General features: G+C 40.0%; 1 protein-coding gene across 1 annotated transcript; it reads right to left on the bottom strand.

Moving 5' to 3' along the window:
- Nucleotides 1-55: 55 nt before the first annotated feature.
- Nucleotides 56-27,863, bottom strand: ASPM (assembly factor for spindle microtubules). The gene is made up of 29 exons (XM_036387353.1): nt 27,558-27,863; nt 26,271-26,414; nt 24,529-25,885; nt 22,554-22,655; nt 21,673-21,819; nt 20,809-21,054; nt 20,606-20,673; nt 19,925-20,066; nt 19,717-19,847; nt 19,285-19,460; nt 19,046-19,191; nt 18,880-18,965; nt 17,365-17,580; nt 16,279-16,489; nt 16,050-16,195; nt 15,819-15,947; nt 14,735-14,929; nt 8,859-13,484; nt 7,790-7,939; nt 7,319-7,485; nt 6,311-6,470; nt 5,608-5,817; nt 4,955-5,104; nt 3,276-3,467; nt 2,221-2,413; nt 1,580-1,734; nt 864-1,040; nt 448-620; nt 56-369 (listed from the first exon to the last, which is right to left on the bottom strand). Exons 1-29 carry the CDS (start codon nt 27,861-27,863, stop codon nt 264-266), a joined length of 10,407 nt encoding a protein of 3,468 aa, XP_036243246.1. The 3' UTR covers nt 56-263.
- Nucleotides 27,864-27,972: the final 109 nt, after the last annotated feature.

Here is a 27,972-nt window from a genome sequence, read left to right on the forward strand (position 1 = left end):
GTGGGACAACAATATATTACTGCACCAGTGAAATTTCCAGTAAAATCCAGTTAATTGATTTTATTGTACAATTGCTTTTGATAGTAGTACAAAATAGGGTTTCAAAACTGTATGAAATACAAGAAGTTACCAAAATGTTAATGTTAATCTTAAAAAACATTTCCAATGGTAGTTTAACACTTATTTGCTTTTTTTAAAAAATCATTTATCCATTTACTACATACATATTGTACAAATATATTTTCCTATACATCATTTACATTTCAGTAGTAGGCAATACCAAGTGTGTCCATCACCATCACAATTGCTTGCAAAGGATCCACGACTTCTTGCATGTTATCTTTCCTCAAGACCCAGTCTGGTTTAATCCTGTGAAAAGATTAGTGGCATGCATTAAAATATTTCAGTGTCACAGCAGAAATAAAAGACCAATTTTTAAGCACTTACCTTGAAACTGTTTTTATTCTTAGAGGAGTTACTGGAACAGAGGAGCTCCCAGCTAAGGCATTGTTTGTTTTCTGCTTCACAAGTGTTCTCTCTGCATCCATCCTGTGTTTCCGAGCTGTGAGCTTATAGAGGCTCTGGATGCAAGGAACGGTTCTTGGCATGCCTCGGATTTCCTGAGGAAAGAAAGGGGACAACAGCACACAGTCAATACTGCAAGTTCAAAAGCAGCCTAAATCAAGAAAATATGAGTGTGTTCATCAGTTTGGAAATGCATTTTTTTAAACCAGATTTTAGTTAAAATTAATATTGCAGCCATAACAGGTACGGGAGAGAAAAAAAAAATTACAAACACCACCAAAACATGCAAGAAAAGTATGTTAAATTAAACCATTAAACCCAAAACATTTAGGTCTTACCAAAGCTCTTTTAGAGTCCTTTGAAAGGATGGCCAGCAAACAACAGGTCTTTGTGAAAATGCTTCCTCCCTTCTCTGAAACTTTGTCCCCAGCTTTGCCTCTGTACATTTGCAGTAGGTCTAGCAAAGTATCTATAGAATTTTCAGCTTCATAAACTGCTCGAGTAGTTCTTTCATACTGTTAAACAAGAAAGAGACAAGAGAGTTTCTACAGTCAGATCTTTAAAGCATCCTTCATTTACAGATTACTTATCAAGAGGTTAGAGGAAAAAACAAAGCCCATATTCTCCCCTAGAATAAATTTGTAGCTGAACTGGGATCTAAGCAATACAAATCACTTCTGTATTTACACAGTTGTAACATTATAAAAAGGTGCCTTTTATGCTTCCTCCCTTGTTTAGAAACCCAAAGAACCTGGTTCTATATTTATAATAAAGAAAAAAACTTAGAATAGTTTCAGAGAAATTTAAAAATATTTGTGATACCTTGCAATGCCTTAAGGCCATGAAATAATTTTTTCACCAAAAACCATCATACAACTGTTACAAAGTAAATAAATAACTGGTTTCAAAACAACAGTGAAAAATCAGAACCTATTTTTATTCAAAACTACTACTTTTGTTGCTCTGGATTTATTGAGAAATTTTGTGGATAAACAAGTACTACAATAAAGTAGCCTACTGCTTATAAACCTGCAGAAGAAAAAATTCAAGTTACCTTTGAAACATTGAGCAGAACCTGAACTGAGTATCTGATCACATCCATGCACGGAACGCTCCGGTTGCAGCTTCGAATCAGAAGGAAAACACTGAAGATTGCTCTGCTCTGGGCCATATTTTCACAACACAGTGGGGACAGCCTGGTAGCCACCTCTAAAACAATTAAAGAAAAACAAATAGAGAAAAGAAAATTCTGAACTTCAAGCAAAAAAATTACAAACGAGGATTTTCTCTATTTTTAACTAAAAGTGCAAAGTAAAAACTGCAATTATTGATTTAAGAGTTTTTAAAGCAACAGTTTTAATATTCTAGACTAAACATTAAGAAGACAAAATGATCCACAGAGAACATATACTGACAGTAAAAATGATAATAAACTTATGTTAGGCATAGCACTACTAGGACTGACAGAAAATTTTAGAGCAATCATACAGGAGTTCCTTTCTCTACATAACCATTTAAATATTGTTCTTAAATCAATAATCTAATTTTAGTCTGGAAAACCCTCCATTATACCCTCTAACACTCACGTTTTATAATAATGCAGAAAGCCTAAGTATCATTATGAACTGTCCTCAGCTGAAAAAAAAGTTTTAACCTTTTGAAAATCCATGAGTTATAATAAAACAAAATACTGACCAAGATGCTTTAGTGCTGCAAGAATGTAGGAGAGATGTTTATATTTTAGAAGGTGATCAATTGCAATTGCAGTTCTGTTGCCCAGTTTATTTTCTTCTCTGCTCTTTTCATTGGCCTTTATTAAACTGTGCCTTAAAGCTCTGGTTTTTGCTGTGTCAGTCATCTTTCTCCAAGAATATCCCCTCCATAATGCCTACAGAAAAGGAATTCCACAAAGAGAAAAAGTTGTAAAGGTTGTAAAGGAGAGACAAGACAACTGAACTTTATCACCAATACAAAAGTTTTACACAAGTCTGACAAAGTATTGAATGAACTTGGCTATTCAATTTTAAGTCATTAACACTCAGTGTTTATTTGTTTATCTTTTGTTACTGTTAGGTAGGATGCGACATACACACGTGATCAGGGTCTAAGAAGAAAAAAGTTTTTTATTCTGCGTGTTCTTTAGCTTATATACTCTTAACAAAGCTGATCTTCAGTTATTAACTACATCACAATAACTTATTATATTCATTGGTGCAAAGCAATTAACATCAATATAACTGGTTAAAGTTTTACAGAAATTTAATAAGACACGTATAAATATCTACTTATGCACGTAGTCTAGCTTTCAAAAATTTTCATGTATCTTTTCTAATCTGTTTCTATGCTGACGGCTTTGTCTTCTTTTTTGCTATGGATACACTCAAAAATCATCAGTTATTATTTTTTCTATTAACTCAGCTTTGCTTGCAGGCCAGCTGTCAAGCCCCTTTATACTTTTTATCTTTAAAAACTGGACTTTCAAGATGAAAGGCAAAAAAATCCATGCATATTCAGTCCACACACACTCCCACCTAAGTCATCTCAACCATTACCTGCTCAGTATTCCTCCATGATCTGTTTGCCTTCAGCTTTCATGGCTAAACCACAGTTGACTTGGCTTGCAATTTCACTGATAAAGTCATCGACCAAAGCAAAGATCGTTCTTCTCCCCAAAAACCCATGAGAAAAAAACCCCAGCTAATAAAAACAACCAAACCCAAAGCTGTTATTTCCTCACAAGAGGTGCCTACCTGAAATTTAACAATTCCCATGGCGAGCCTCCTCCTGCGCTGGCGGGCGAGGAAGGTGCGGGCGTTTCTCTGGATGACGGAGGCGGCGCGGTGCCTGCGGCTCAGCCAGGCTCGCACGGCGCGCTGCAGCCGCACCACTGTGCCGCGCGCCCGCACAAACCGCCTGCGCTGCGCCTGCGCTCGGAACCAGCTCTGCAGGAAACAAAAGCACCCTTCTGGTTATTTAGAACTCTTCCCCTAGGTTCCCTTTTCACACCCTAAACGAGCACTGACAAAAAGTGAGTGTTTTAACATGAGCTTTGATAGATATGGGCACTATAAACGTCACCAGTCATAAATAACGTCCATGACTCTGACTGGCCTTGGGTAGCTGATGTGCAAGAATGCAGAACGCAAGACTGGAGAATGAAATCTTAACTGGGAGCCACTAATTCACAGAATTCACAGAATGACCAGGTTGGAAGAGACCATCAAGATCATCGAGTCCAACCCATGCCCCAACACCTCAACTAAACCATGGCACTGAGTGCCACGTCTGGTCTTGTTTTAAACACATCCAGGGATGGTGATTCCACCACCTCCCCAGGCAGGCCATTGCAGAACTTTATCACCCTTTCTGTAAAAAACCTTTTCCTAATATCCAACCTATGACACACTAGGGAAGCATTCTGAGGAGAGAAGGGGGTAGAGGAGGGCATAGATAGAATGGCTTTCAGTTATAGAAGGGACCTACAATGATCATCCAGACCAACTGTCTGACTAAAAGACAAAATATGTAACTCTCTCAATTTATACTTGTGCCCAGCATTACTATGCCCTAGGAGATCTCTCTTGGTTGGCTTTTAAGGAGAACCACCATTCCACTTTCCTCATTTCCCAGCTCTGTTTCTTCCCTTCTATGAGCAAAGAAGGGAGACAGGATTCTGTGTGCCCAATCAGAACCAAAAAAACCCTTTTCCATCCATTCTCTCTTCCCCTAAAGGGAAAATCTAACTTATGGGGAGAAATAACAGATTTGTATGTATGGAGAAGTAGTAGGGCAAAGTTTGCCACGGCAGCCGTGACCAGAGAACAGCTATTTCAGAGTTCCCATTTCAGCCTCTCCTTTTATCTAGTACTGGCTTCCCATACTAGAACTAAGCTAATGGTCAGTTCAGAGACCTGCAAATAATTTTTACAATTTGGTAGTGCAGCAATACAGACCTGATTTTGATATTGTTTTTAGATAAGTAAAACCTGGTTTCATTGAAATGCTGGAACCTGCACAGGCTCTGATACCACTGGCAGATCAGAAGCATCCAACCAAATAAATTACAGTATCCCAAGGGATTGTTCATGTAAGGAGATGCTCTACATTTCAGAAACTTTACAGGTTGTTATGTCTACACTTTCCTACTGCCAGGAGGACATAAAGAAATAGGCTAAGACAGCACTCAGATTTCTTTGGCAAGCTTGATGGTCTGAAGGAAACAAACTTTCCTATCCATTCTCAGCTTTAAAATGCTTAAGCCTCCAGAGCTTGCTCAGCTGTGTATAAGCAGCATTATTTAATAAATCATAGTCTCCCTAATTTAGCTTTATTTTCACATGTAAAGGAGCTACATTGTCTTAATGCTACAGCTTAGCTCACAGAAAACAAGTTAGACTATTACAAATCATTCAGCCTTAATCAGACCAACCTGTATTATAATAACAGATGAGATTCGGGTTTGTGCAAGTTTTAAGGTGAGGTGAAGCCTGTAGGCCCTTTGAATTTTAATTGCTGAGATATGATGATATACAGCTGCTGTAAAATAAAGAAGTCTGTTCTTTTGTTTCTGTTCTGAAATCTGTAGAAGGAAAACAAAATGGGGAACATCATTAATTTTCATACTCTGAGGTAGCTGGATGTCCACATAAAGAACATAGTCCACTATTAGATACTGAAAATCACCTCAGAACTAAAGTAAGCTACCACTCTGCAGTACTAGGTCTCTAATTTAAATGGTAACACAGAGAAGCGATTGTAAGAAATACAATCAATACATAGCAGAGAACAATTTCACTGCAAGCCTATGTGCACAGAATTATCAATTACAGGTAAGCCACAAAGATCTCAGAAGCTAAAACACCCAACAGTGAAAATCTACCTTAGTTCTAAAGAATTGTAAGAAAAGGCTCTAACTGTCTTTGATCTATTCTGACCCCAACCAACACTCAAAGCAGCCAACAAGAACTTAATTTCAACACCAAGAAATCAAGTTTTCCTCTCCTTGCCAGTCAGAATTAATGGTAAAACAGCTCTAGAGGTACTTTACATCCAAAGCAAAGTTTTAATTTGAATTATACCAACCTTTTTCCTGACTAAATAACCCCGGATAAATGCTTGCAGTTTAATGACAGCTCTTCTAGTCTTATTGTATTTCATAAATTGAAGCCTGCCTTCCTGCCAAGCCCGCAGATGTTTTTGGATAATTACAGCAGCAGCTTTTTGTTGAACAAATTTCCTTCTTGCCTTGAAACCTCTATATGCATTTTGGATCAGACATGCAGCCTGGTGCTTCTGAAAAAGATACTAAAAGAATGCACTGATAATTAAAATTTGTTCATTCATGTCAGGATCAATATACATTTATTTTTAGTTCTAGGGTTTTTTTCCATCATAAGAACAAAAATGGAATGAGAAGTACAAGTAAACTCATACAGTAGCAGTTTATATAAAATGCACTTTCACAGTCTGGAAGGTCTTTTCATTTACCTAAATGGGGTCAAAATACGGCCTTAATCTTTTGCAAGCAATAAAGCCAGCAGAAAATTTGGCATTTTATATTGGTATCTGTATATAAAGGGATAATTCAACAATTAGTACTGTTCAAAACCAAGAATCAACCCTGTTGCTTAAAGCAAAAAAGGGTATTTAATATTTTGGAGATTGAACAATCTTCGCTCAGGTTCCACCGTTTCTATGCTTCTGCACATTGATGACAAAAATCACTCAAGTACAGTGAAAACTTTTCAAGTAACCATGACACATCAGACTGCAAGTGAAAACACACCTCTCTTAGAAGTCTCCTGGCCCTGTACTGCCTGTATGCCAGCTGGATCTTAACTACAGCACTCCTGGTTGCCAGAAACTGCTGCCGGAGCCTTCGCGCATCGCGGGTTGCTCTCCAGACTCTTTGGATGGTAAGTGCACAGGACTTCATTTGCAAAAACCTAACATGGAAATGCAGTTTTAAATAAGAAAACAGTGATGGTTTATGAAATCATTAAGATAGATATTGGGAAAGCACAGCTGTTCTCAACCAGATCTTGGAACGCCAGAAAATGGGAATAGCCAGCAGCGCTGGCAGAAAGACTGATTTTAAACAGAAGACACTTTCTGGTTTCCCACAGGAGGTATTTCCCTAACTTACTGCCAAAGGAGGCTGGGGAGGGACACAGCAGTTTGAAAGGCATTGGACAGATTGACATGCAACAGGTCCATAAAAGGATGTTAACAGGAATAGGCAGGGATGTTTAAAAAGCAGGGATGCTGAGGGAGGACCTTGTATCACTGCACAGCATCCCTTACTGCTACTGGCATGGGACAGTTCAGAATGAGATGAGCTACCAGGCTGATCTCATAGCAAAATAAACATAAACCAATTTAACTATTCCATTGTGGATCAAAATGAAATAGTTTTTCAACCTACAAGTTGTATGCTGGAATTTGAACAATAACCAGAAAAAGTTGTATGCTGGAATTTGAACAATATCTCTTTTTCTTGCAAAAGAGAGAAGTGAAAAAGAGATCAAGGGCTACTCTTTCTAGAGCCCCAGTACACATAATTTAAACTTGTGAAGGAGCTTCCATTCCAGGAAAACAATTAAATGTAATGAAAATCTTGTGCAAAAGAGCAACCCCACCTGCACCAATAGGGTTATATCCACACATGTTACAAGGATGCTGCAGGGGCAGAGCCTGAGAACCTGAAGAGTTCTACAGAGTGCAGTGCAGCACTAAATAATCACATAACAAAAGCTTTGAGAAGTGGAATGATGCATCTCAGATGGGGTATTACCGAGTCTGCAGCTGTCTTGCTCTGAAGTGCCTCTGGATAACAAGGGTAGCTCTGAGCACAGACATGTATTCCTTCCGTGCCTTGTGACCTCGGAACCAGGCTTGGATGACTCGTGCTGCTCTCATTTTGCTGACCCACTGCCTGGCTTTATAACCTCTGTATGCTGCCTATTAGAGAAATAAAAATTAAAAAAAAAAAAATCAGAACTGTTAATGGAATGAACAAAATTAAAAAGAAAAAAATCACATCAACAGAAACAATTTTTGGGATATTTTATCTCTAAAATAGTACAAATATTTAAGTTCTCAAAACTAGATAATGTTTTCAGAAGCAAGTGAAACATATTCAGGGAAATACCACAAATGCCACTCTTTAATATTAGTCTGCAAAAATAACTACATTGTGAAGAAACAAATACAAAAGATTAAAAAACCCAAACAAACAGTCAATAAAAATCACTTTAATGATTACCTGAATTGTAATGGCAGCTTTTTTCATTTGATGGAATCTGTGTTGATCAATATTTCGCATCCGATGGGCTCTGTAGTGCTGCTGTATTAACACAGCAGAAAATTTGCACAGAAGATATTTCTGTCTCTGAACAAATCCACGGAAAGAGGCCTTCAAAGAAAAAGACAAACTTGGAATATTTCACCACTTGCATCACATCAGCTGGGAATGTTTGCATATTTCTATGTACAGCTGTACTCACTGGCTTGTTATAAAAACAACAATTAAATAAACATATTTGCAATGTCAAAAGTAATTCTTTTTTCCTACCTTTAAAGGAAAGTAACCATCCTTATATTGTTCAGGATGTAGTGGTTAAACATTCAGAAAAAAACTAAGCAGCTACCAATCCCCCCAAAACATGGAGGTGAGGAAAGCACATCTGATTTCAGTTAAGTAGAGCATGTGGTCTCCAAAAACAGAGTAGAACCAACCTAAGACATTCTCATAGAATGCTAGAATGGTTTGGGTTGGAAGGGACTTTTAAAGATGATCTAGCTCCAACCCACCCAACATGGGCAGGGATACCCATTAGATCAGGGTTCTCAGGGCCACAAATCATTATGAGAGATTATTTATTTCCCTTCCTTGATTTAGGGAAATTTCCCTCCTTACATTCCGCTTCAAAATGTCAGTAGGCACTTTGATTAGTCTAGGGTCAATTAGTAAACCTAGGAAGAGTAACATGATTGATTTACTCACAGCTTCCTAAACCTGAGTTCTTAGGAATGTAGCAATCATGGTTTTTGCCATTCATGTCACTTTATACCCACTACCAGTGCCCTTCTCATGAAGAGATCTTTCATTCATATTCCCATCAAAGAAAACATTAATAAAGCCATTAATACTTAAGAGGTGAAATTCAGTAGTCTTAAGAACCTTATTTGTGTGTGCTGTGGTACTAAGCTTTATACACCTGCCTTGTAGTACACTTCAGAAACTGATTCTACTGTGGTTTTCAAGAATCTTTAAAACACCTACAAATGAAAAACAAAACACCCAAATCCCAGTACTATTCATTCAAAAGTACCTGAATTTTAATGGTGCTTTCTTTCATTTTGTGAAACCTCTTCCTTTGGATATATCCTCTGACTGTGGCCTGCACAAGGACAATGTTCCTGTGGGTTTGTAGGTAAGCCATTCTCTGGTGCTTCACAGTCAGGTGCGATCGGTAGTGCCGCTGCAGGACAACTGCTGCTCTTTTATAGCTCATGTACTGTGACTTACATTTATGCATTAAGTAATAGGATTGCAATGTAACAGCAGCTGCTCTGAGCTGGATGTATTTTCTACGCTGCAGAGCCATCAGAAGAAAAGACTGAATCTTTCTTGCAGCTCGTAGTTGCTTTGCTGTTTTCCTTGCTTTCATAGCTCGGAAGGCAGACTGAATAACCACTATGGCTTGTCTCTGAGCCAAGTACTGTGCCCTCTGTGCACGAGCCCTGAGACACGATCTGTACCACCTCTGAACAGCCACTGCTGAGCTCCGGAGCAGTGCATAGCGGGCCCGGGCTCTCCGGCCTCGGAACACGGACTGGATCGTCACTGCTGCTGCCTTCTGGGCAAGAAAGCGTCTCCTCTCCACGCACATCCGTAGGAACGACTGAATGCGCTGTGCAGCCACACTGGCTTTATACAACTGCCTGGCTTTCCTAGCACGAAAAGCAGCTTGGAGGCAAATGACAGCCTTTCTTATTTCTGTATAATTTCTCATGGCAGCTTCTCTTGCCATTTTGGCTCTGAACCTCTGCTGTGTGACTGTGGCAGCCCAGCACAGCTGTTTGTAACACCTACGCTGTACATACATGCGATAGCTAGACTGTATTACAACTGCTGAAACGTGCAGGAGTTTCAGTTCCTGCCGTGCCCTCATGCCCCTGTATGCTGCTTGAATAACAAGAGCGGAATTCTTCATTGTCAGATACTTCTTGCGTTGGTTCTTTCCTTTCAAATAGGATCGGTAGTAGTTCTGAATAAGCATAGCTGCAACTCTCATATTCTGATAGGCCCTTCTGTCCCTGAGCATTCTGTAGGCTGCCTGTATTGTGCTGGCAGCTGAATGCATGTGCTTGAGACTCCTCCTCACCCTGACACCTCTGTACACAGCCTGGATGTGAATAGCTGCTCTGCGGAGAGAGCGATATTCCAAAGCATGCTGCTTTGCCAGAACTAAAGCTCGGTACCTTCTCTGAAAGACAAGAGTAGCTGCTTTAAGAGAGAGATATCTCTGACGTTCTCTGAAGGCTCTGAAGTTTTTCTGAAGCACAGTTGCAGCACGGTGCATTTCTCGCTGTTGTTTTCTCACTCGCATGTCTCGAAAAGCCCTCTGGATACAAGTTGCTGCTTTCTTCAATGAAGTGTAATGCTCTACAGCAATTTTCCTGAGCCTGTGGGCTCTGTACCTCCTCTGTATGAGCTGGGCTGCCCACTGAACTCTTCTGTAATGACAGCACTGCCTATACATTCGGTAGTTTCTCTGTATTATAAGTGCTGCCTCATGTTGTCTCTTCAAGAAGCATCTTGTTTTCATTCCTCTGTAGGCAGCTTGAAGAAGTAAAACAGAATTGTACAGTTTTAAGTACTTTTCTCTCTCACGCTTCCCTTCTCTGTAAGCTCGATAATGTTGCTGTATGATTACTGAAGCAAGCCTGAGTGCTTGATAAGAAGTGTAAATTTTATGCATTCTTACCATTGCTTGAATAACTGTAGCAGCTTGATGCATTTGCTGCATTTTTTTCCTAACTACAAATCCTCTATAAGCAGACTGTATGATAACAGTGGCATTAAGGAGAGAGAGATATTTTTGATGCTGAATATTTGCTAGTTTTGTTGCTCTGTATTTTCTCTGAATTACAATGGCAGCTGACTTAATGGAAAGAAAACGTTTTCTTTCAAGGAAAGTTCTAAACCTTCTTTGAATAATCACAGCCGATTCATTCATGGTTTTGATAAGCCTTCTTGTTTTCATACCACGGAATGCAGCCTGGATGTGCAGTACAGCATTTTTCATAATCATGTACTTGTGAACTTGTGCATCTCTCTCCTTACAAGCACGGAACCACTGCTGAATCTGCCTGGTTGCAAGCACCAACTTTCTGAAATCCCTCTGTTGTTTGTGCATCCGATAATAGGACTGGATTATTGCTGCTGACTGGTGCATAGCTTTTAAGTCTTGTCGGACTTTCATGCCTCTGCAAGCAGCCTGAAGGATAGTAACAGACCTCTTTAGTTCCAAGTACTTTTTGCGTTGTTCTTTCCCTAAACAAAATGCTCTGTATTGCCTTTGGATTCTTATTGCTGCCATTCTCATTGACTGATACTTTCTGCTCATGCAATACATCTTAAACATGGCTTGGATGCAAACAGCTGCTTGGTGCATACACTGAACCTGTCGCCTCACTCTTACACCTCTGTAAATCGCCTGCACTCGGACTGTGACTCTTTTTAAAGACAAATACCTCTGCCTTTGACATTTAGCATGAGTAACTGCACGGTAACGCCTTTGAATGGCTACGGCTGCAGATCTAAGTCTTTCATATTCCTTCTTGACCAGGTAAGATTTGAAGGCAGCTTGTATAGTTGTAGCAGCTTTGTTTAGTTTGTTCAGTTGTCTCCTCACACTCATCCCACGGTAAGCAGACTGCAAGACTAATGCAGCTGCCTTGGTTTTTAGATAAACTGCACGTTGGGTTTTTTTCATACAGTGGGCTCTGTAGTATTTCTGAATCACCAAAGTGGCTTGTCTTAGTTTCTTGTATTTTAGTTGATTTATGTGCATTCTGTAATAGGATTGAATAATTGTTGCAAGATGATGTTGCTTCTGAATGGTTTTTCTCACAGCTTTCCCCCTCCATAGTGCCTGGAGATGCACTGCAGCATTTCGCAGCTGAACGTATTCTTGCCGTTGTCTCTGGCCTAGAACCTTGGCTCTGTAATGCCTTTGGATGGTTAGCACAGCGTGCTTCACAAGCCTGAATTTCCTCAGAGCCATGAATTTTCTAAAGGTAGACTGTATCTTAGTAGCAGCAACGTGCTGTCTTTGAATCTGCTTTCGCACCCTCCAGCCACGAAAAGCTGCTTGTAAAGAAAGCACTGCTGCTCTTGTCATTAAGAACTTCAGTCTTTGCCTCTTACCACCCTTACAATTTCTGTACCACCTCTGAATCACAATGGAGGCCTGAACCATTGCCTTGTGTTTCACTCGTGCAGCATGAGCTCTAAAAGCAGTCTGAATTTTAATAGCAGCTCTGCATTCAAGTTTGAGCTTTTTGCGTGTTTTATAGCCCCTGTAGGCTGCCTGTAAGCACACAGCTGCTTTTCTAACTTGCAAGAACTCCTGCCTGTGACACCGGGTCTTTCTGCAGGCACGATAATGTTGTTGAATGACAGTGGCAGCACTACAGATGCTTAAGTACCGTTGCCGGTCCCTTTTCATTCTGTAGCAGGCCTGAAGTAATATTGCAGCCTCCCTCCACCTTTGTATTTGTTTCCTGACAAGATAGCCTCGAACTAGAGCCTGAATTCTTATGCAACCTCTCTTCAATTTCCTATAATCTTCTTTAAACTGAAGAGCATGTCTCCGAGAGCGATACCGTCGCTGGACATAAAGCGCTGCTTCCCTCAGTGCACAGTAACGCTTACGGACCTGCCTCATCTTTGCCAGAGCTTGAATCTTCACCGTGGCGTCTCTCAAGGTTTTAAATCTCTTCCGGGCAACGTGAGCACGGAAAGTGGACTGAATTTTGATCACAGACCTCAGGATACAAGCCTGCCTCCTGGCTTGCATCCCTCTGTAGGCAGACTGGAGAACAACGGCAGCCAGGCGCACCCTCTGGAAAGCAGCAGCTGCTTTTTTAGCAGCCACGTGTGCCCTATACCGGGTTTGAATTACAGAAGCAGCATTTTTAATCTCTTTGTATCTTTTTACTTGTTGGTATTTTCTCACGTGTGACTGCAATATAGTAACAGATTTTTTTAACTGCAGGAATCTCCGTTTCTCTCGTTTCATTCTCCACAGTGATTGAATAACACATGCTGCTTTCGCTTGTCTGTACAGCTCTCGTGCCTTCATGCCTCTAAAAGCAGCTTGGAGAACTACCACTGCTGCACGCTTTTGCAAATAAGACTCTCTCTCGCCTTTGCCCAGTTTATAAGCTCTGTAATACTGCTGAATTGTCACTATTTTTGCTCTGTGCTCCTGGTAAACACGTCTGGCCAGCTGACACCTGTACCAAGCCTGAATCTTGATAACATTTTGCTTAACATGTAGATACTGCTTCAGGTCTCTGTGCATCCTGTACCAAGACTGTATGACAAGGGCAGCCCTCCTTCTCTTAGCCAGTTTTGAAGATTGCCATTTTCGGAAATAACTCTGAATCACCAAAGCTGCTTTAATTTTCTGCTGAATTCTGTATTTTCTCCATCTTCTGAATGCCGACTGAATAGTAAGTGCTGAAGACTTTAGGATTTGGTATCTTTGTCGATCTATTTTTGCCAACTTAGCTGCACGCAGATGTCTCTGAATTGTAACAGTAGCCCAAACAATTTGTTTATATGCAGCAACAGACTTCACCATCCTTATCCTTGCTTGTACAAAAATAACACAGTGTCTTAGCTGTAAGTATCTTCTCCTTGCAGAGTATCTCCTCCAATAAGCCTGCAGGTAAAAAAAGAAAAAAAATTGGTATTTTCTTCACAATATGTTGAGTTAAGCATGAATGAGGACTGTCATTTTCAGACTTTATAAGATTTCTTATTCCTATACTCATCAGAACCACAGAGCATTCTGAGTTGGAAGGTGTGACAGCTAACAGCTGTCCTGGAGCCCTCACAGTCATAGATAACCCTAAGTAGAACTGGACCAGTCCCTGCCCTTAGGGAAAAGAAGTAAACATGCCTAGGAAAGGGCACTGGGAACCAGGAGATTCAAACTGAAACAACACCAGCCAATCCCTGATGAGCAGAGACACCGGCAGCCATTGGCCAGTGAGCTGGGTGAAACCAAATTCAGCCAATTAGGACCAACCATGAGGGTGCTTGAAAGCCATACAAAAGGGAACTGTACTCAGGAAAATTGGCTATTGCTGTAGGAAATTTGGTGTGTTGAGTCACATCCATCTCAACAAGGACTGAGTCCTAGACTTGACTGAATGGCCCATACCAGGATCAAACACATGACTTTGGTGTTGTTGGTGCCACGCTCTAACCAACTGAGCTTATCTCTGGCTCTTAATCCCTAGGAAGTCAAATCCAGAAATCTATTTTAAAAAAGGGAAATTAAGCAAAAGCTAAATGGTTTTTAAGCATTTTCAATTCTGGGAAAAGCTTCAATTTGCCCTGGCAACAGCAGATTCCCTGTTACACCATCTGATAAATTAGCAATTCTTTAAAATCCAGTCTGAAAATATTTCACTTAGGAGTGAAATATTTATCTTAGGGTAATGGTGCTGAAATTATCTTGAGAAACTGAATTATCTGCCTAATCTACCACTGCCATGTCTGCCACTTTGAATGTGCCCACAGCAGGTGACATAACACTAGGAGAGGAATTTTAATTTTTTTAAAGCTTCTTTAAGTAATGTTCAGCAGCTGCAAAGAAGAAAACCAACACAATCTCATGAGTCCTTACATTAATGTTTAATGCCCTGTGTTTTAATGCTTATTGTCCCTCCAAAATATTCACCAAGAAGGAATAATTGTTAATTTAACAGCACATTACCATCCCTCCCTAGAGAGAAAAACTTACTAAACCTCTCAAAAGCAGAGGGAGGAAAAAATTTTAAAAAAGTATTACATTTCATGAAAGCATTAATTGCTGCAAGCAGCACAAATGGACCTTAGCGAGGCTCTTTCTTAGAGGTTTCAAGGGGTTTCCTTGCTGTGTAATCTTGCTTTAGGTTGTATTACCTGAATGACTGTGGCAGATTTATTTCTGGCTTCCTCCAGTTTTGCCTTTTTCAGATTGAAGAGAGTCCTCCTGGCCAAGTAACCTCTCCAGTGCTTCTGGATGAAAATGGCTGCATTCTCTCTCCTCAGGATGCGCCGGCGAGCCAAGAAGTTCATTGCAGATTTCTGAATTATCCGAGCAGCTCTGTCTCTTTCCTACAAAGAGTAAATTTCCACTGAATATTACCTATGGAATTTTCACTCATTTTTTTAATTTGAATAACTATCAACATCAATTTCATAAAATTATACTACATATGTACACATTATAAGATTAATTAATAAAAATAATGCCTGCAATGTTTAAAGGGTTTTGGTTTTGATTGCTTCTTCCCTACCAGCATCTTTACTATTATTTCAAAAGAGTTGTAAAGGGAGTGTTTTGTCATCATTGTTAAGGTTGGGTAGATTTTATACAGTAAAGAAACTGGAGATGAAAAAGCCTAGATAGAACCTCTGTCCCTTTCCACACCACAGATTCTCAGAATATTTCACTTGAATACTGTTTCAACATCAATATGTAACCCAGCAAGACACAGACAACCTTAAGGTACCATAGTTTTAAAACCTTCACTAAATCTGGTATAACCATCAGAAAATCAAGATACAGAACATAAGAACTCATAAAATTTAATTCAGAAGACTGGTGAAGCTTGGCTCCTTAACAAAAATAGTAAATCCATGCAGAAGTTCAATTACTCCTCTCATCTTATAGACATTAATAGGGATTAACTATTCCTTTAGTTTTAAGGAAGCAGTGCAACTATTTTATATTTGAAATAGTGGGAGAAGAGCTTAAGGGGTGACACACAAAAAAAATAACAGTAGCCTCTAAACACCTTCTGAAGTAGGTACTTCAGAAGTCTAAAAGAAAAGTGGAGTTTAGTAGATTACACCAGCAAGAAGGCCACATATTTTTATAATAGAAATGGCACTCATTAGTTTAAATGCCAATATAAGTCCAACAGACCTGTATTTTCCATTGAATTTATATTATCTTTTTTCTTAATGTAGAAGCTATGAATATTGCACAAGCAAAGAATACCTGAAAGAGTTTCAGTTCCCTTTTCAGCCTGTACTTCCTCCAAGCAGCCTGAATTACTCGTGCAGCTCGGGTTTCTTGGCGAAGATCGAGGAGCCGTGAACACAGAAATGACAGGTAGGTGATAACAACCTGCAGAAACACACAACACAGCAGGGTAAGGCTCTACAAAAGAGCAGGACACGCTCACACAAGGGCAGAACACATTTATATCAACTCTAAAGGCATTTTTACCTTCTCATCAGGAATTGTATTTGACATGTCTGCATGATGAATCATTGCTGGTATCCCGCCTAGGTCAGAAACTGCAGCATTGATGAGCTGGAAGTTTTGCTTTTCATTGTCCAGGAGTTCCTTGTATAGGACTGAGGGAGTCACAGCTTTGTAAAGATAAAATATTAGTCAAATCAAATTGTGCAAAGAAATAGATTTAACATAAACTTCTGTACATCAAATAACTCACTTTGATCAAATGTTTCTTCCACAGCAGTTAGAGAAGTGTCAGACTCTGATGAGGAGGAAGAGTTTAGTCCCACTGTAACAGTTCTTGAACATTCTACAGTTTGAGTTGTTCGTTGGCACACAGCTTCCAAAGGCATGTAACAGGGGTGATAGTGATGAATCAAATAACATAATACTCTGCCATCTGAGAAACACACTGTGAAGTTTTCCACCTGTTAAATAAAATACAAATTCCTTGAATTTTTGTACTAATCAATTGGTATAAACTGGATATAGAATTCTTCTCTTGTACCTTTAAATGTGACCAAGTGCAAATTATTTTCTAACACAAAAAAATTTAGGTAGCTAGTGCTTCCTTTGAACGTTTACTGTACAGCGACACACAGCTGTGAGACCCCAGAAACAAAAGAGGCGTGAGTCATTATACACTGAATCTACAAGGGAAAAATTTATGAAACCAATCTTTCTACAGCAGGATCCCAAATAAACTTCTATAGATACCTTTACACTAGTAATTGGATTACACTTTCAATGTAGAAATAAGTTCTGAATTTGAATCAGTCCTAAAGGCTCTGTTTTACTCTTCAGAAAGACTAGCAGGTGCTACTGTATTCTGACCAGTCAGGTCTCTGACCAGAGTTCCCTTCTTGGAACGAGCAAACATTTCCCTTCTAAACAAAGATCTCTGAGGAGATGAACTAACCTTAGCCCAAAAATTAGTTTAGTTTTCATAGCTTTTAAAAACACTGGAAATTCTATGCACAAATACTTTTAAAATGAAGACTCAGTAAAAGTCCACAAACAATTCCCATTCCAGCAAAAAATGTTCAAGTTTTAAAAAAGCATGGGTATGCACAAGACTAATTGGAAGGGAAAATTTTTTGCTCAGATTTGTTTAAAAAGAGAGGTGCAGTTAAACTCACAGAATAATGGTTACTTCAAATCAGATTAAACAGACTCCAGAAGAATATTAACAAATAATTGCCATTGACTTCTACTACATATTTGATGGTTTGAAGAACTCTGCTCTTTAAAGGATTACAACAGCACAGGGTGTACTTGTGGAAGGGTACATAAAACTATTTACCTTGATATTGTAAAATCTACAAACAGCATTAACCCATGCCATCAGCAGCTTCACATTTTCAGTGTAAGTCTGAGATGAGAAGTTACTACTGTCTTTCTGTACTCTAAAAGAATTTTGAGAAGTCTTCGTAGCACCCAGTAGTGCTTTTGTCTTGTGTGTGTTCTTCAAAAACTCAATTTCTTCTTTTAAATGCTCCACATTCAGAAAAACATCCACCTGTTAGGAAGAAAAACAAAAAATGGACAAATCAACAGTCTGACATGTCCTGCATTACAGCTGCTGGCATGTAGACATGGCATTTTAAAGAGAATCTACACTCACCCCTTAGCAGCATCTGCCTCACAATCAGTAGTGGATAATCTGGACTTGCCAGCATAGATGGCAGATAAAAACCCCTAAATCTACCCTTTCCACTGTTCTGTGTAGAAGAGTTACTGCATTAGTTAATAGTTGGGAGAAACAGGGCAATTCCCTGTGTAATTTCAATGTGCTCTCAGAGGAAACAAAAATTTCAAAGTCTTGCCCGCAGTTCCACTGAGCCCATGTACCAATCCTCCTCCTTTAAGGGATTCCAAAAAGACTTGAGCTGCTTGGAGAACAAGCAGCATATCCACAGGGCTTGGATAAAGCCACTGCTCATTCAAGTTATTTCTCTGATCAAAAGCAAAATGCAACTGTGGCACATGCATCAGAAGAACTAACTGAAGGAAGTTAACTACTTAATAGTGCAACAGTACTCAAGAAAGAAAATAATTACATTTGATTTTTATTATATTGTCTATCTTAGTTATAGTTCTTTGGCTGAAGTCTTTAATATTCTTGCTTTACATATACTTCATTGCACTTACATTCCTGACTACTTAGTGGTGAAATTCCACCTCAACTTTTATCTTATTCTGCCTTTCATAATGTTATGTTCCTTCCAACTGGATTTGTCAGTTGGACACTTATTTTTAAAATACCCTCTGACTCAAGTTAACTCTTAAAACAAATTAAGAAAACTATTTTGACTTCCTCTACTAACTTTTGAAATGTCATTGCAGTAATGCCTAAGAAATCTTATTTCAAGGATGTTTCATCAACAGTTTCAGATAAAAGCAGGAAAAAGTAGAAGAGCTATAGCTTCAGAGATTACTCTATAATTGCCTAGCAGTGTAACCTCAAAATATCTTTTTCAGTTACTAAGAGTCTACCTGCAGTTTCAAATCAACATTATTTTACTTTTAAGTATCAATTTTGCTATTATATGGCATAAACTCACTTTTTTCCAGAAACTTGAACAAATGTGTAAGAAAAAGCACAGTTACAACATTATCCAAGCTCTATTGTTAGGGAACAACGAGCAGTTTAGTAAAGTTTACATGAAGCTTTGAATGCACAAAGCAAATCATTTCAGTTTAAAATTTGATTAGTAGAGGCTTGCACAGACATCAAATATTCCTGGAAGAGTGGTGTTTTCATTATTACTCCTTTTTAACCAGCAAAACCCAAACACAATAATCAATTGAATAGTACCTGGAAGGCAAAGACAATTTTCCACAGCAGTGCTAACGTTCGTTCCCTGTGTCTATCCACAATATCCCTGGAGTCAATTGAAGCACCTATCAAATAAAACAAGGGATTAAAGTGTGCAGTAGTTATATCTGATGCACTTAGAATAACCCTGATTTCTAGGCCTTACCAGTTTCATCTTTCAAGTGCACTCCTCGCTCTTTAAGGACATTGAGAACAATATCCACATTATGCATCTTCTGTAGCCGACTGATTGCAGGAACTCTCAGTTGTTTTGAAAGACTCCAGTTTTTGGTCAGAAGCTCCACTGTTCTCCTAACAAAGGTAATTGCATGGTTTAATGCCTCTGATGAGCTCACATTAAATATGATATAAAAGAAAATAAATATTTCAGTAGAATCAACGCACACAAGACGAATGCCACATTGTAAGTCCACAGCCAGGTTTGTTACAGCAAAATCAAATTCATCCAGAGGAGTCTGAACATGACTGACAGGCAGTCCTAAGAAACCCAGATGGCGGGAAAGGTCACCTTCACCACTCAGGAAGTCCCGGGAAAATGCAAGCAAAAGGTCTTTGCTAGCCTAAAGTTAAAACAAACAAACAAACAAAAATATTAACACTACAATATTTGTCAATCAGAGTACAGCTTTCATCCCTTGTACCTCCCAAATTACATTTCATATTTCCTTGTCTAATTCTTAAAATTACATGGTTTTTTTTTAAATTATTTTTAGCAAGTCACATAACTTTAACTTTTGTCAGATTAAAATCAATTAAAAAATTATGCACTGAGCCTTAGGACAACAATGGAGGAAGACCTCAAATCCCAGCTCTCACCTTGAACTCTGCATCCTTACAAAAGAGGCAGGGGTCATGGTCAATCATTCTGGACTGTTTGGCACAATCCAGAAAGCAAACCAACAGCAGCAATTTTTTCAGTGTGAACTTTGACAAAGCTTCTTCATGACCTGAAATGATAGAACTCAGTAAGTGATAGTTTAAAAATGAGGTGCTACAAATAAATTGTTTTGGAAGCAGTTGTTACCTTCCCGGTAAAGGTGGGGCACGACAGGATGTCTGTATTCAGCTGCAATGTCAGGGTTCCACAGCAAGCGGTTAAGGATAAATATTGCTAAACCCATAACATCACTGTTACTCTCCAAAGCTATCAGTTCTCCATAAATAGTCTAATATGAAAGAAGGGGAAAAAGCAGAAGGGTTAAAAGTTACCTTAAATACTGTGTGATTTAGTGAACAATATACATTATTGAATCTCTAAAATAATGAATGGAAATTGATCTCTAAATATCAAACAGTTTTCAAGTGAGTCCCAAAGGTAAAGCCAAAGGAAATTTCAGAAGATCTAATTTAATTCCAAAACATGTATGGTCATCCATGTCTGAGAAACCAATCAGGAATTTCTTTAAGATGACCACATTTTTTTCCAGTTTAGTAAAGTGAAACTGACAGGAAATGCTTTTGTGTTATTGGCCACGGAATTAAGTTCCACTATCATTGATTAAATATTTTACTTCTAAATAAGATAATAACTTTTTTAAAGCAAGTATGTTGTAACAAATTAAAACATATGCATCATGCTGCAACTGAATTGAACCTACCTGAATTAGTATGATAGACAATATAAAGAAACCCAAAACAACCTCTACTAAAAGAATTACTAAATGTCCTTTAAACCTAGATTATAGACTACACACAGTGAACTTACCTCCAGACCTATACGCAGCCATAAAGGGTTGTAAGATAAAAGCCAGTTAAGGACTTTCTGCCTCTCTCCTGCAAGAAAGCATTTTTAATATTAGATCCAGCAAACATTTCAGATTAATGCAAAAATTTCTATTAACCAATTTCAGATTAAACAAACTGAGTGTGTGAATAGCCCTTTTCCCATCCCAGGTGTCAGTCTCTTACCTATGTCTTTCCAGAGGTGCCTGTCCCTGCGCACCAGCAGGCGCCTGCTCTCGATCTCCCCCTCGAGCCTCTGCACGGCCCTGACCATGGTTTCGCAGGTGAACAGGCGGCAGGCCTCGCGCCGCAGCCGGTTCAGCTTGCGCCGGGCCGTGTACGCTTTCAGCGACGCCTCATCCTTCGTGGGTGCCTTAGGAAGGCTCCTTTTGTGATGGTTCTCTTCCCCCAGGATAACAGCAGCTGCATTTACTGTTTAAACATGCACAAAGAACAAGCATTTGCATCTCAAATAAAGGTAGCTTTGCACATCTCATTGATTTTTTCTCCTCTTGAAGCTGAAGTTTTGTTATTTTTATTCTGACTGATGATTTATCCTTCAGGAAGCTTGTCAGCTGTTGCACTACACATATGTTGTCAAGTACAAGAACACTAGTCTACTATTAAATATAAGAACACTTATTTCATAAGTGAGCAGTGCTAGGAATTCAGTTTTAAGATTAATGGTTCCATCTTTGGTTTTTCCAAATGAAGCTAAAGATAGCCTACTTTTTTGCTCTATCCTTTTAGTAAAGTGCCGGCTATAATATTTTCCAGCAGGTGGGGATTCCCCACTCACCACCCACTGAGAAGTACCACAGCCACACATTCCAGTGTATTCTTGGTGTAAAGCACCCTCCTCATGCAGGGGTGTGCTGTGCTGTGCTTGCCATGAGCTGGTGAGCCATCCACACTGATCAGAAGGGGGAAAATAAGACAACGTGACTCTGAAAAGGTTTAGTGTGAAATGAGTACTACTACTTGTTACTGTTAATAAGTATATTACATAAAGCATAAGAAAATGGGAAGACAAAATTGGTGTACTCTTACCTTGTGAGGTATTTGTTTTTACATTGAAGTCATCAGGTGTAAGTACAAAATTTAACCACCAGGTGAAACCTCGCTGCTGCTTCTCCTTCCAACGTTCATCATAAAACATGTTTTTAGCAGCAAAAGGCATTGGGTGCCTAGGGATGACTAAAAAAAAAAAGTAGAACAACAAAAAACTTTAGTTTTTGCAGTTCTTGAAATGTTAGATAACCAATATGCATTTAATTCTGGAAAGGATTAATGCTTGACACTCCATTTAGCACTACAGCCAAAAAGGCAAATTGTTAAAATCTTCAGTGACTTGTGGATCAGGGATTATTAATAAACTTCAGCCACAAAACAGGGCTTCAGTTGTTACAGCCCTAGAGCTAAGACAAGATACCTAGAACCCAGGCCATTTGCAATGGGGTAAACTCAAACTGAACTGGATTACATCCAGGAAGAAGCATTTTATAGATGCATTTTTCTGGTCAGATCAACTTAGTATTGTTAACTCTGCAAAATTTTTATCTTGCTGGGAAGAAAATTTCTCTTCTGAGGTATTCTGTTGTTGCCTTAAAATGTTATCAGATATGGAAGAGGCATTTAACTGATAGCCATCAGTTAAATCTATTAAAGCTGGGAGCAGAACTGTAATACAGCTTTTAGACTTACAGGCCAATCTGGAAAAAATAACATTTACTTTTAGCTGACCATGTGCTGCAACCAATTTTCTTATAAGTAGTTAAAACAGAAGGTTACATACATTGTTCTACTAGGTATTGATTCATTTCAGATACTATCTTCTATTTCAGTTCTAAGCAGTTAGGTCTCACCTGACACCAGCAGTACAATTGTGACACTCTGTTCAGTGTTTTACCAAACACCAGGAGTCTGCCTACCTGTTTTCAGTGGCTTCACAAAGGTCAGGTGGGACTGGGCCAATCCAGGGACAGGTTTACTAATTCTTCTGGTAGCTTTAGGTGCCTTCTGAAGTGAAGAACCTACAAGCATTAACACACAATTATCAACAGCAAATATGTCAGTGAAAGTTAACATATTGAAGTTCATATCACTTCTAAAGTACAGAACTAGAGTAATTCCCCATGAACCATTCAAAAGATATTGATGATTTTAAAAGGGGAGGAAGGAAGATGTGTGGATGCAGGGAACTACAGACTGGTGAGCTCCACTTCTGTGCCTGGGAATATCATGGAACAGATCCTCATGGAAGTGATGTTAAAGCACATATAAGACAAGGAGGTGATTGGAGACAGTAAGCATGGCTTTACTAAGGACAAATTGTCCCTGACCTGTCTGGTGGCCTTCTGTAATGGAGTGGCTGACAACACAGTCAAAAGGGAAACCAGCTGATGTCATCTGCCTAGAGTTCTGTAAAGCCTTCTACATGGACCCACATGGCACCCTCATCTCCACATTGGAGAGATATGGATTTGGAGGGTGTACCATTGGGTGGATAAGGAATTGCAGCCTGGGGCTTGTGGTCCATGGCTGCATGCCCAGGTGAAGGCTGGTGATGAGCAGTGTCCCTCAGGGATCTGCCTTGGGACTGGTGCTCTTTAATGCTTTATCAATGACAGAGATTGAGCACACCCCCAGCACGTCTGCAGCTGGCACAACAGACTGGGAGAAGAACCCAGAGAGAGCAGCCCTGCAGAGGAGGAATTAGGGGTTCTGGTGGATGAAAAGCTGGACATGAGCCAAGAGTGTGCACCCACAGCCCAGAAGGCAAACTGAAACCTGGGCTGTGTCAAAGAGGGTGGCCAGAGGTCAAGGGAGGGGATTGTTCCCCTCTACTCTGCCCTTGTCCAGCCCATCTAGCTTTATCCTGATGGATTGTTAGAAATAACCTGGTAGATATCACACCTTTTCCTGCTGCATATCAATACTTTCAGCACATTGTTTTGACACAACCCATCTTAAAAAGCCTGACATTGAAGTGCACTACTGAAAGCCCCAAATCAAATCCAGATCACAGAACAGATCACTTAACTGAAGAAAGCAGTATGTGCTATTTTGATCTGAAAGCTATGATTAATTTTTCCTGGTAGTTAAATTTTGCAAATTAAATGCATCTTTAAGTCCCAGGCCCTCATTCTTTTCACATTCCAGAGCACATTTGGGGTTGGAACAGTTAGAAAAAATCGAAAATAAGCTGAAACGCAAGTGTCAGCGTTTTCTGATCTCCAAGCAATAAAGTATTGGCAAACAATAAGGCAGAGAGAACTACACAAGGCTGACTAATCACAGACAGTAAAAAGCAGGCAGAATGAAAAAGACAGAGGAAATTTTTCACTGGAAGAGTGGTTAGGAATTATCACAGGCTGCCCAGGAAAGGGGTGGAACCACCATCCCTTAAGTGTTGAAAAGGTGTATGGATGTGGCACCTAGTGTTACAGTTTTGTGGTGAACACGGTGGTGCCAAGTTAATGGTTGGACTCAATGTTCCAAGGGATCTTTTCCAACCTTCATGATACTACTTTGAAAATATGTGACAACAGCAATGGAGACAAACACTCACAATGGTAAATGTATAAGTGACAAATCTTGGGCAGTAAGTTTCCAGAAAATTTGATTTATGTAACAAGGTCTCTGCTCAAGAGCTTTTAGATACTTTAACTATTATTGTCATTAACAAATTTACACAGGAATAAAGTAAATTTGAAGCCAATTACATAACCAAAACACCAACCTAGTTTTCAGTTTTTTAAAACACAGATACCTAACAAATTGCAAAAGCTCACATTTCAGAGATATGAAACATTGCTGACTGCTGCTAGACAGTTCAGTTTGCTATATCCATTTCCTAACCAAAGGATCTTTAAGAAAATGGTAAAAGAAGGAAATACTGCTCACCAGTTTTCTTCCTCTGCCCTACTCTCTCTCCACTGGTGGGTTTGGAGGCCAATGGTCCTCTGGCCATGCGTGTTTGATTGTCTGTGCTAGAGGTAAGAGCTCTTTTTCTTTCCACTTCTTCCACATGCACTGGAGCTGTAACTTTACTATTTCCTACAAATGCTTCACTCTTCCTCTTACGACACAAAGAAGTTGAGCCAGTAGGAGATGAATTTACCTTGTCAGTGTGACACTTATTTTCAGATGAAATGGGAGCTGTAACTGGCAGCTGTTTAGATCTTTCTGCTTCCATATGTCCAGGCACCACATTAGCACATCCTGTTATTGCTTTATTAAGGCATTTTTTAGATTTTGGCTGGTGGGTTTCTGTTCTTGTTTCTTCAGCAGCACCACGCTTACTTTTTATGACAGTGGCAGAAAGAATTGGACGCTTTTTTGTTCGCTCTCTCTGAGAGGGATTGTCAGTCTGCAGTTCCTCCGCAGAAGGAAAACTGCACTGATCTTTCTTGGGTTTGTCACAATCAAATGCCTGTGATTTTACATCATGCAGCACAGAGACTTCATTTAAGCTGTGTTCTATGTGAACACGTGTTTCTGTCTCTACACCTCCATCTTTTTTCCATTTTGCAGGTAGACATCTCTTAATAACATAAGTCTCTGTGGTGGACATTATTAATGCTGCCTCAGGTTTTGGAGTCTTTGATGGTTTATTTGACAAAATGTCCTTCACAAATTGATCAGGTGACAGAATTGGAATAGGGTGTTCTATTACATCAATATCCACTTGATAATTGTCATTTACAAAAGCATCTGGACTTAAAATTCTCCTTGTACTTAAAACAGGCACAGAGGCTGAGTGTTCTGGAGTGGAAACTGGTGAGAGTGTGAAATTAAGAACCCCTCCATCATCTGAAATTGGCAATTGTGCTAATCCAGCAGAACTGGAGGCACTCTCAGGTTGCAATTGATTGTACTCAGTAACACATTTATTGATGTTACAGATGTCTGTCTCGGGCAACAACTCTTTATTTCCAGAGGCAGCAATATCCCCAAATGCAGTAGACCTTCTCAGGGCTAGTGGTGTGTGAACAGTATTGCCATGTTCCTCTGGCCCTGGGGCAATGGGAGATGGAGGCAGCTGATTCTCTGAGCCAGCAAGAGAGCCATTTCCTTGGGATGCACCATTCTGCTCTGTGCTCTGATTCTCACAAGACTGAAGGGGACTTCTAAGTCTAGCCACCTTCTGAGAAACTTGAAATGTTTTATTAACATTTTTTATTTCTACAGTACTCTTCTTAGCTTTTATTGCAGATGTTCCTGAAGAGTTCTTCTTTTTTAATGTTTCCCAAAGACTCTTCTGAAAAAGAACCATACGTAAAAGTTAGTGTGGTGGCTTTCTAAATTCTTCTACATGTAAAAGTAAACATTACTAGCATACCCATAGCTTTATAGTTTTAAAAGAACTATTAAAAGAACTCTTGATCAAAAATTCACAATACCTTATTTGCAGGCATGAAAACCATTTATTTGGTCATGTTTCAATTATATTCTTTAAGCTGTAGTTTATCAGTACCTACTTTCCAACCCAGCTAAAACAAGTTGAGGACAATGCATAGCATCATTTCCACAGCATCATTTATCACTTTATAGCTCTCCTTCACTAAATTTTCTAGTGATAAAAACAATATTTGCATCAGAGATGCCAAAGTAACAGAATTAAGATACAATAAACACACACTCACCTTTTTCTTCGGGGGCTGTTCAGCAGCACCAAGGAGCACAGCTTGATGTTTTACAACATCATTAACAACAAAAGTCACCAGTTCTCTGATTTTTCCTTCTTCTAATGGTGTCCACGTGATAGAAACAAATATTCTTTGTCCTGACTATTGGAAAGAAATAAATATTTAATATTTAGCATTTAGGTACACTTTGGCAACATTGAAGATCAAGTAATCAACCAAACAATGAGCAGTATATAGAATATATATTATGGCAACATGAAATGATAAAAAATTGTTAAATGTTTAAATGTCAATTTTCCCTCATTGGAATGTAAATTTAAGCAACCCCTATCAAAAATGTTGTCTTACTGAAAGGACTTCTGAATCAAACTACAGTGGAAAACAAGAAAGAATACAGATAACACACAGTAGAAGGAGAAGGTGCGAGTAAAGGTAAGAAGAAATTACATAATTTTTGCATGTATTAACCAAATAAGTCCTCCAGAGTAACTTTGAGAGAATTATCGTGGGACAAATAATCAGAGGTTGATTAACTTAGGACCTTAGCTGACCCTAAGTGTAAATGTTTTTAGTCAAATTTGACATGTAAGTCTTTCAACAAAAACTAAGACACCGGAAATTATCAAGGAAGTCATGAAGCTTTCTATTCATTAATTCCTAGAGGAACATATCATTCAAGCACCGTGCAGTGAGACTTCACCCTGGTTTTATAAGCCCATTCCTGCAAGACACGTCCAGAGCGTTTCTTCCTCTCTCACAAACACTTTGGACAGTGTAGATAATTACAGATATATATTCCTCTAAACGGTTCTTTTAAAAACTGGAACTGATTGGATTGGCCACAGTTTGCATTTCCTTAAGCATCGTAAATGCTTAATCCTATTTTAAACACGTCTTGCACTCCGTTGTGTCAGCTAATGAACGTGCAGAACACTGAACCGGCATTCTCTTCCCTCAGCCTTCTTCCTGAACATACGCCCTGAAACTTTTTGACAGGTCTCTGTCTTTAGAACAACATTCCCGAAGCGCAGTTCATTTCATTTTTTTATTCTCACAGCAAACACCTCTCTGACGGAGCAGGTTGCAGCGCCCTTGCACAGCTGACAGCCCCCAGCCTGAGGGGCCGACCCCGCCATGCCCGGCAGCCGCCGCCCCCCGCACCTCTGGGCCCGCGGCCGCCCCGCGTCCCGGGTGGCTGCGGATCGCCCCGGCGCAGCTCCTCCCGAGCCCCCGGCCCTGCGGCCGCCAGAGCTCCCGCCCGTCCCCTGGCGGGTGTCCCCGTACCTCCACAAAGAAGCGGCGGTGCTCGATGCTGAAGCCGCGGGCAGCTGCCGGAAAGCGCTCGATGACCACCTCGGCATCATCATCGTTGGGGTTGTCGATGCCCAGCAGGCGCGTGCGGGAGGCGCCCACACGCAGCCGGCCGAAGCTGAGGAAGGGCGGCCGGGAAAAGTAGCTCAGGACCAGCACGGCGGGCTCCTCATCCGCGTCCTCCTCCTCGCCGCCCCGCGGGGCCCAGCGCCGCCGGCCGGGCTTGCTGGCGGGGCTGCGGTCCCCCCGCGCCGCTGCGGCGACAGAGCCCGCGGCCATGGCCGGGCAGGCGCGGAGCGGCGGCTCTGCACGGCAGCACTGCGCCAACCGCCGCTCGCGCGTTCAAACCCACGGCTCCGCCAATCCCCGCGCGGACCGCGCAGGATAG

This window comes from Molothrus ater, chromosome 9, assembly GCF_012460135.2.
Source record: "Molothrus ater isolate BHLD 08-10-18 breed brown headed cowbird chromosome 9, BPBGC_Mater_1.1, whole genome shotgun sequence".
NCBI lineage: Eukaryota > Metazoa > Chordata > Aves > Passeriformes > Icteridae > Molothrus > Molothrus ater.

Bases quoted from the DNA above. Each gene is read 5' to 3' on its own strand.
- ASPM (XM_036387353.1), bottom strand. From the start codon at position 27,863: ATGGCCGCGGGCTCTGTCGCCGCAGCGGCGCGGGGGGACCGCAGCCCC. The intron at 26,415-27,557 runs GTACGGGGACAC...TCTTTCCAATAG, and splicing joins ACCGCCGCTTCTTTGTGGAG to TCAGGACAAAGAATATTTGT. The intron at 17,581-18,879 runs GTACTATTCAAT...TCTTCCTAACAG, and splicing joins AAATTGTCTTTGCCTTCCAG to GTGGATGTTTTTCTGAATGT.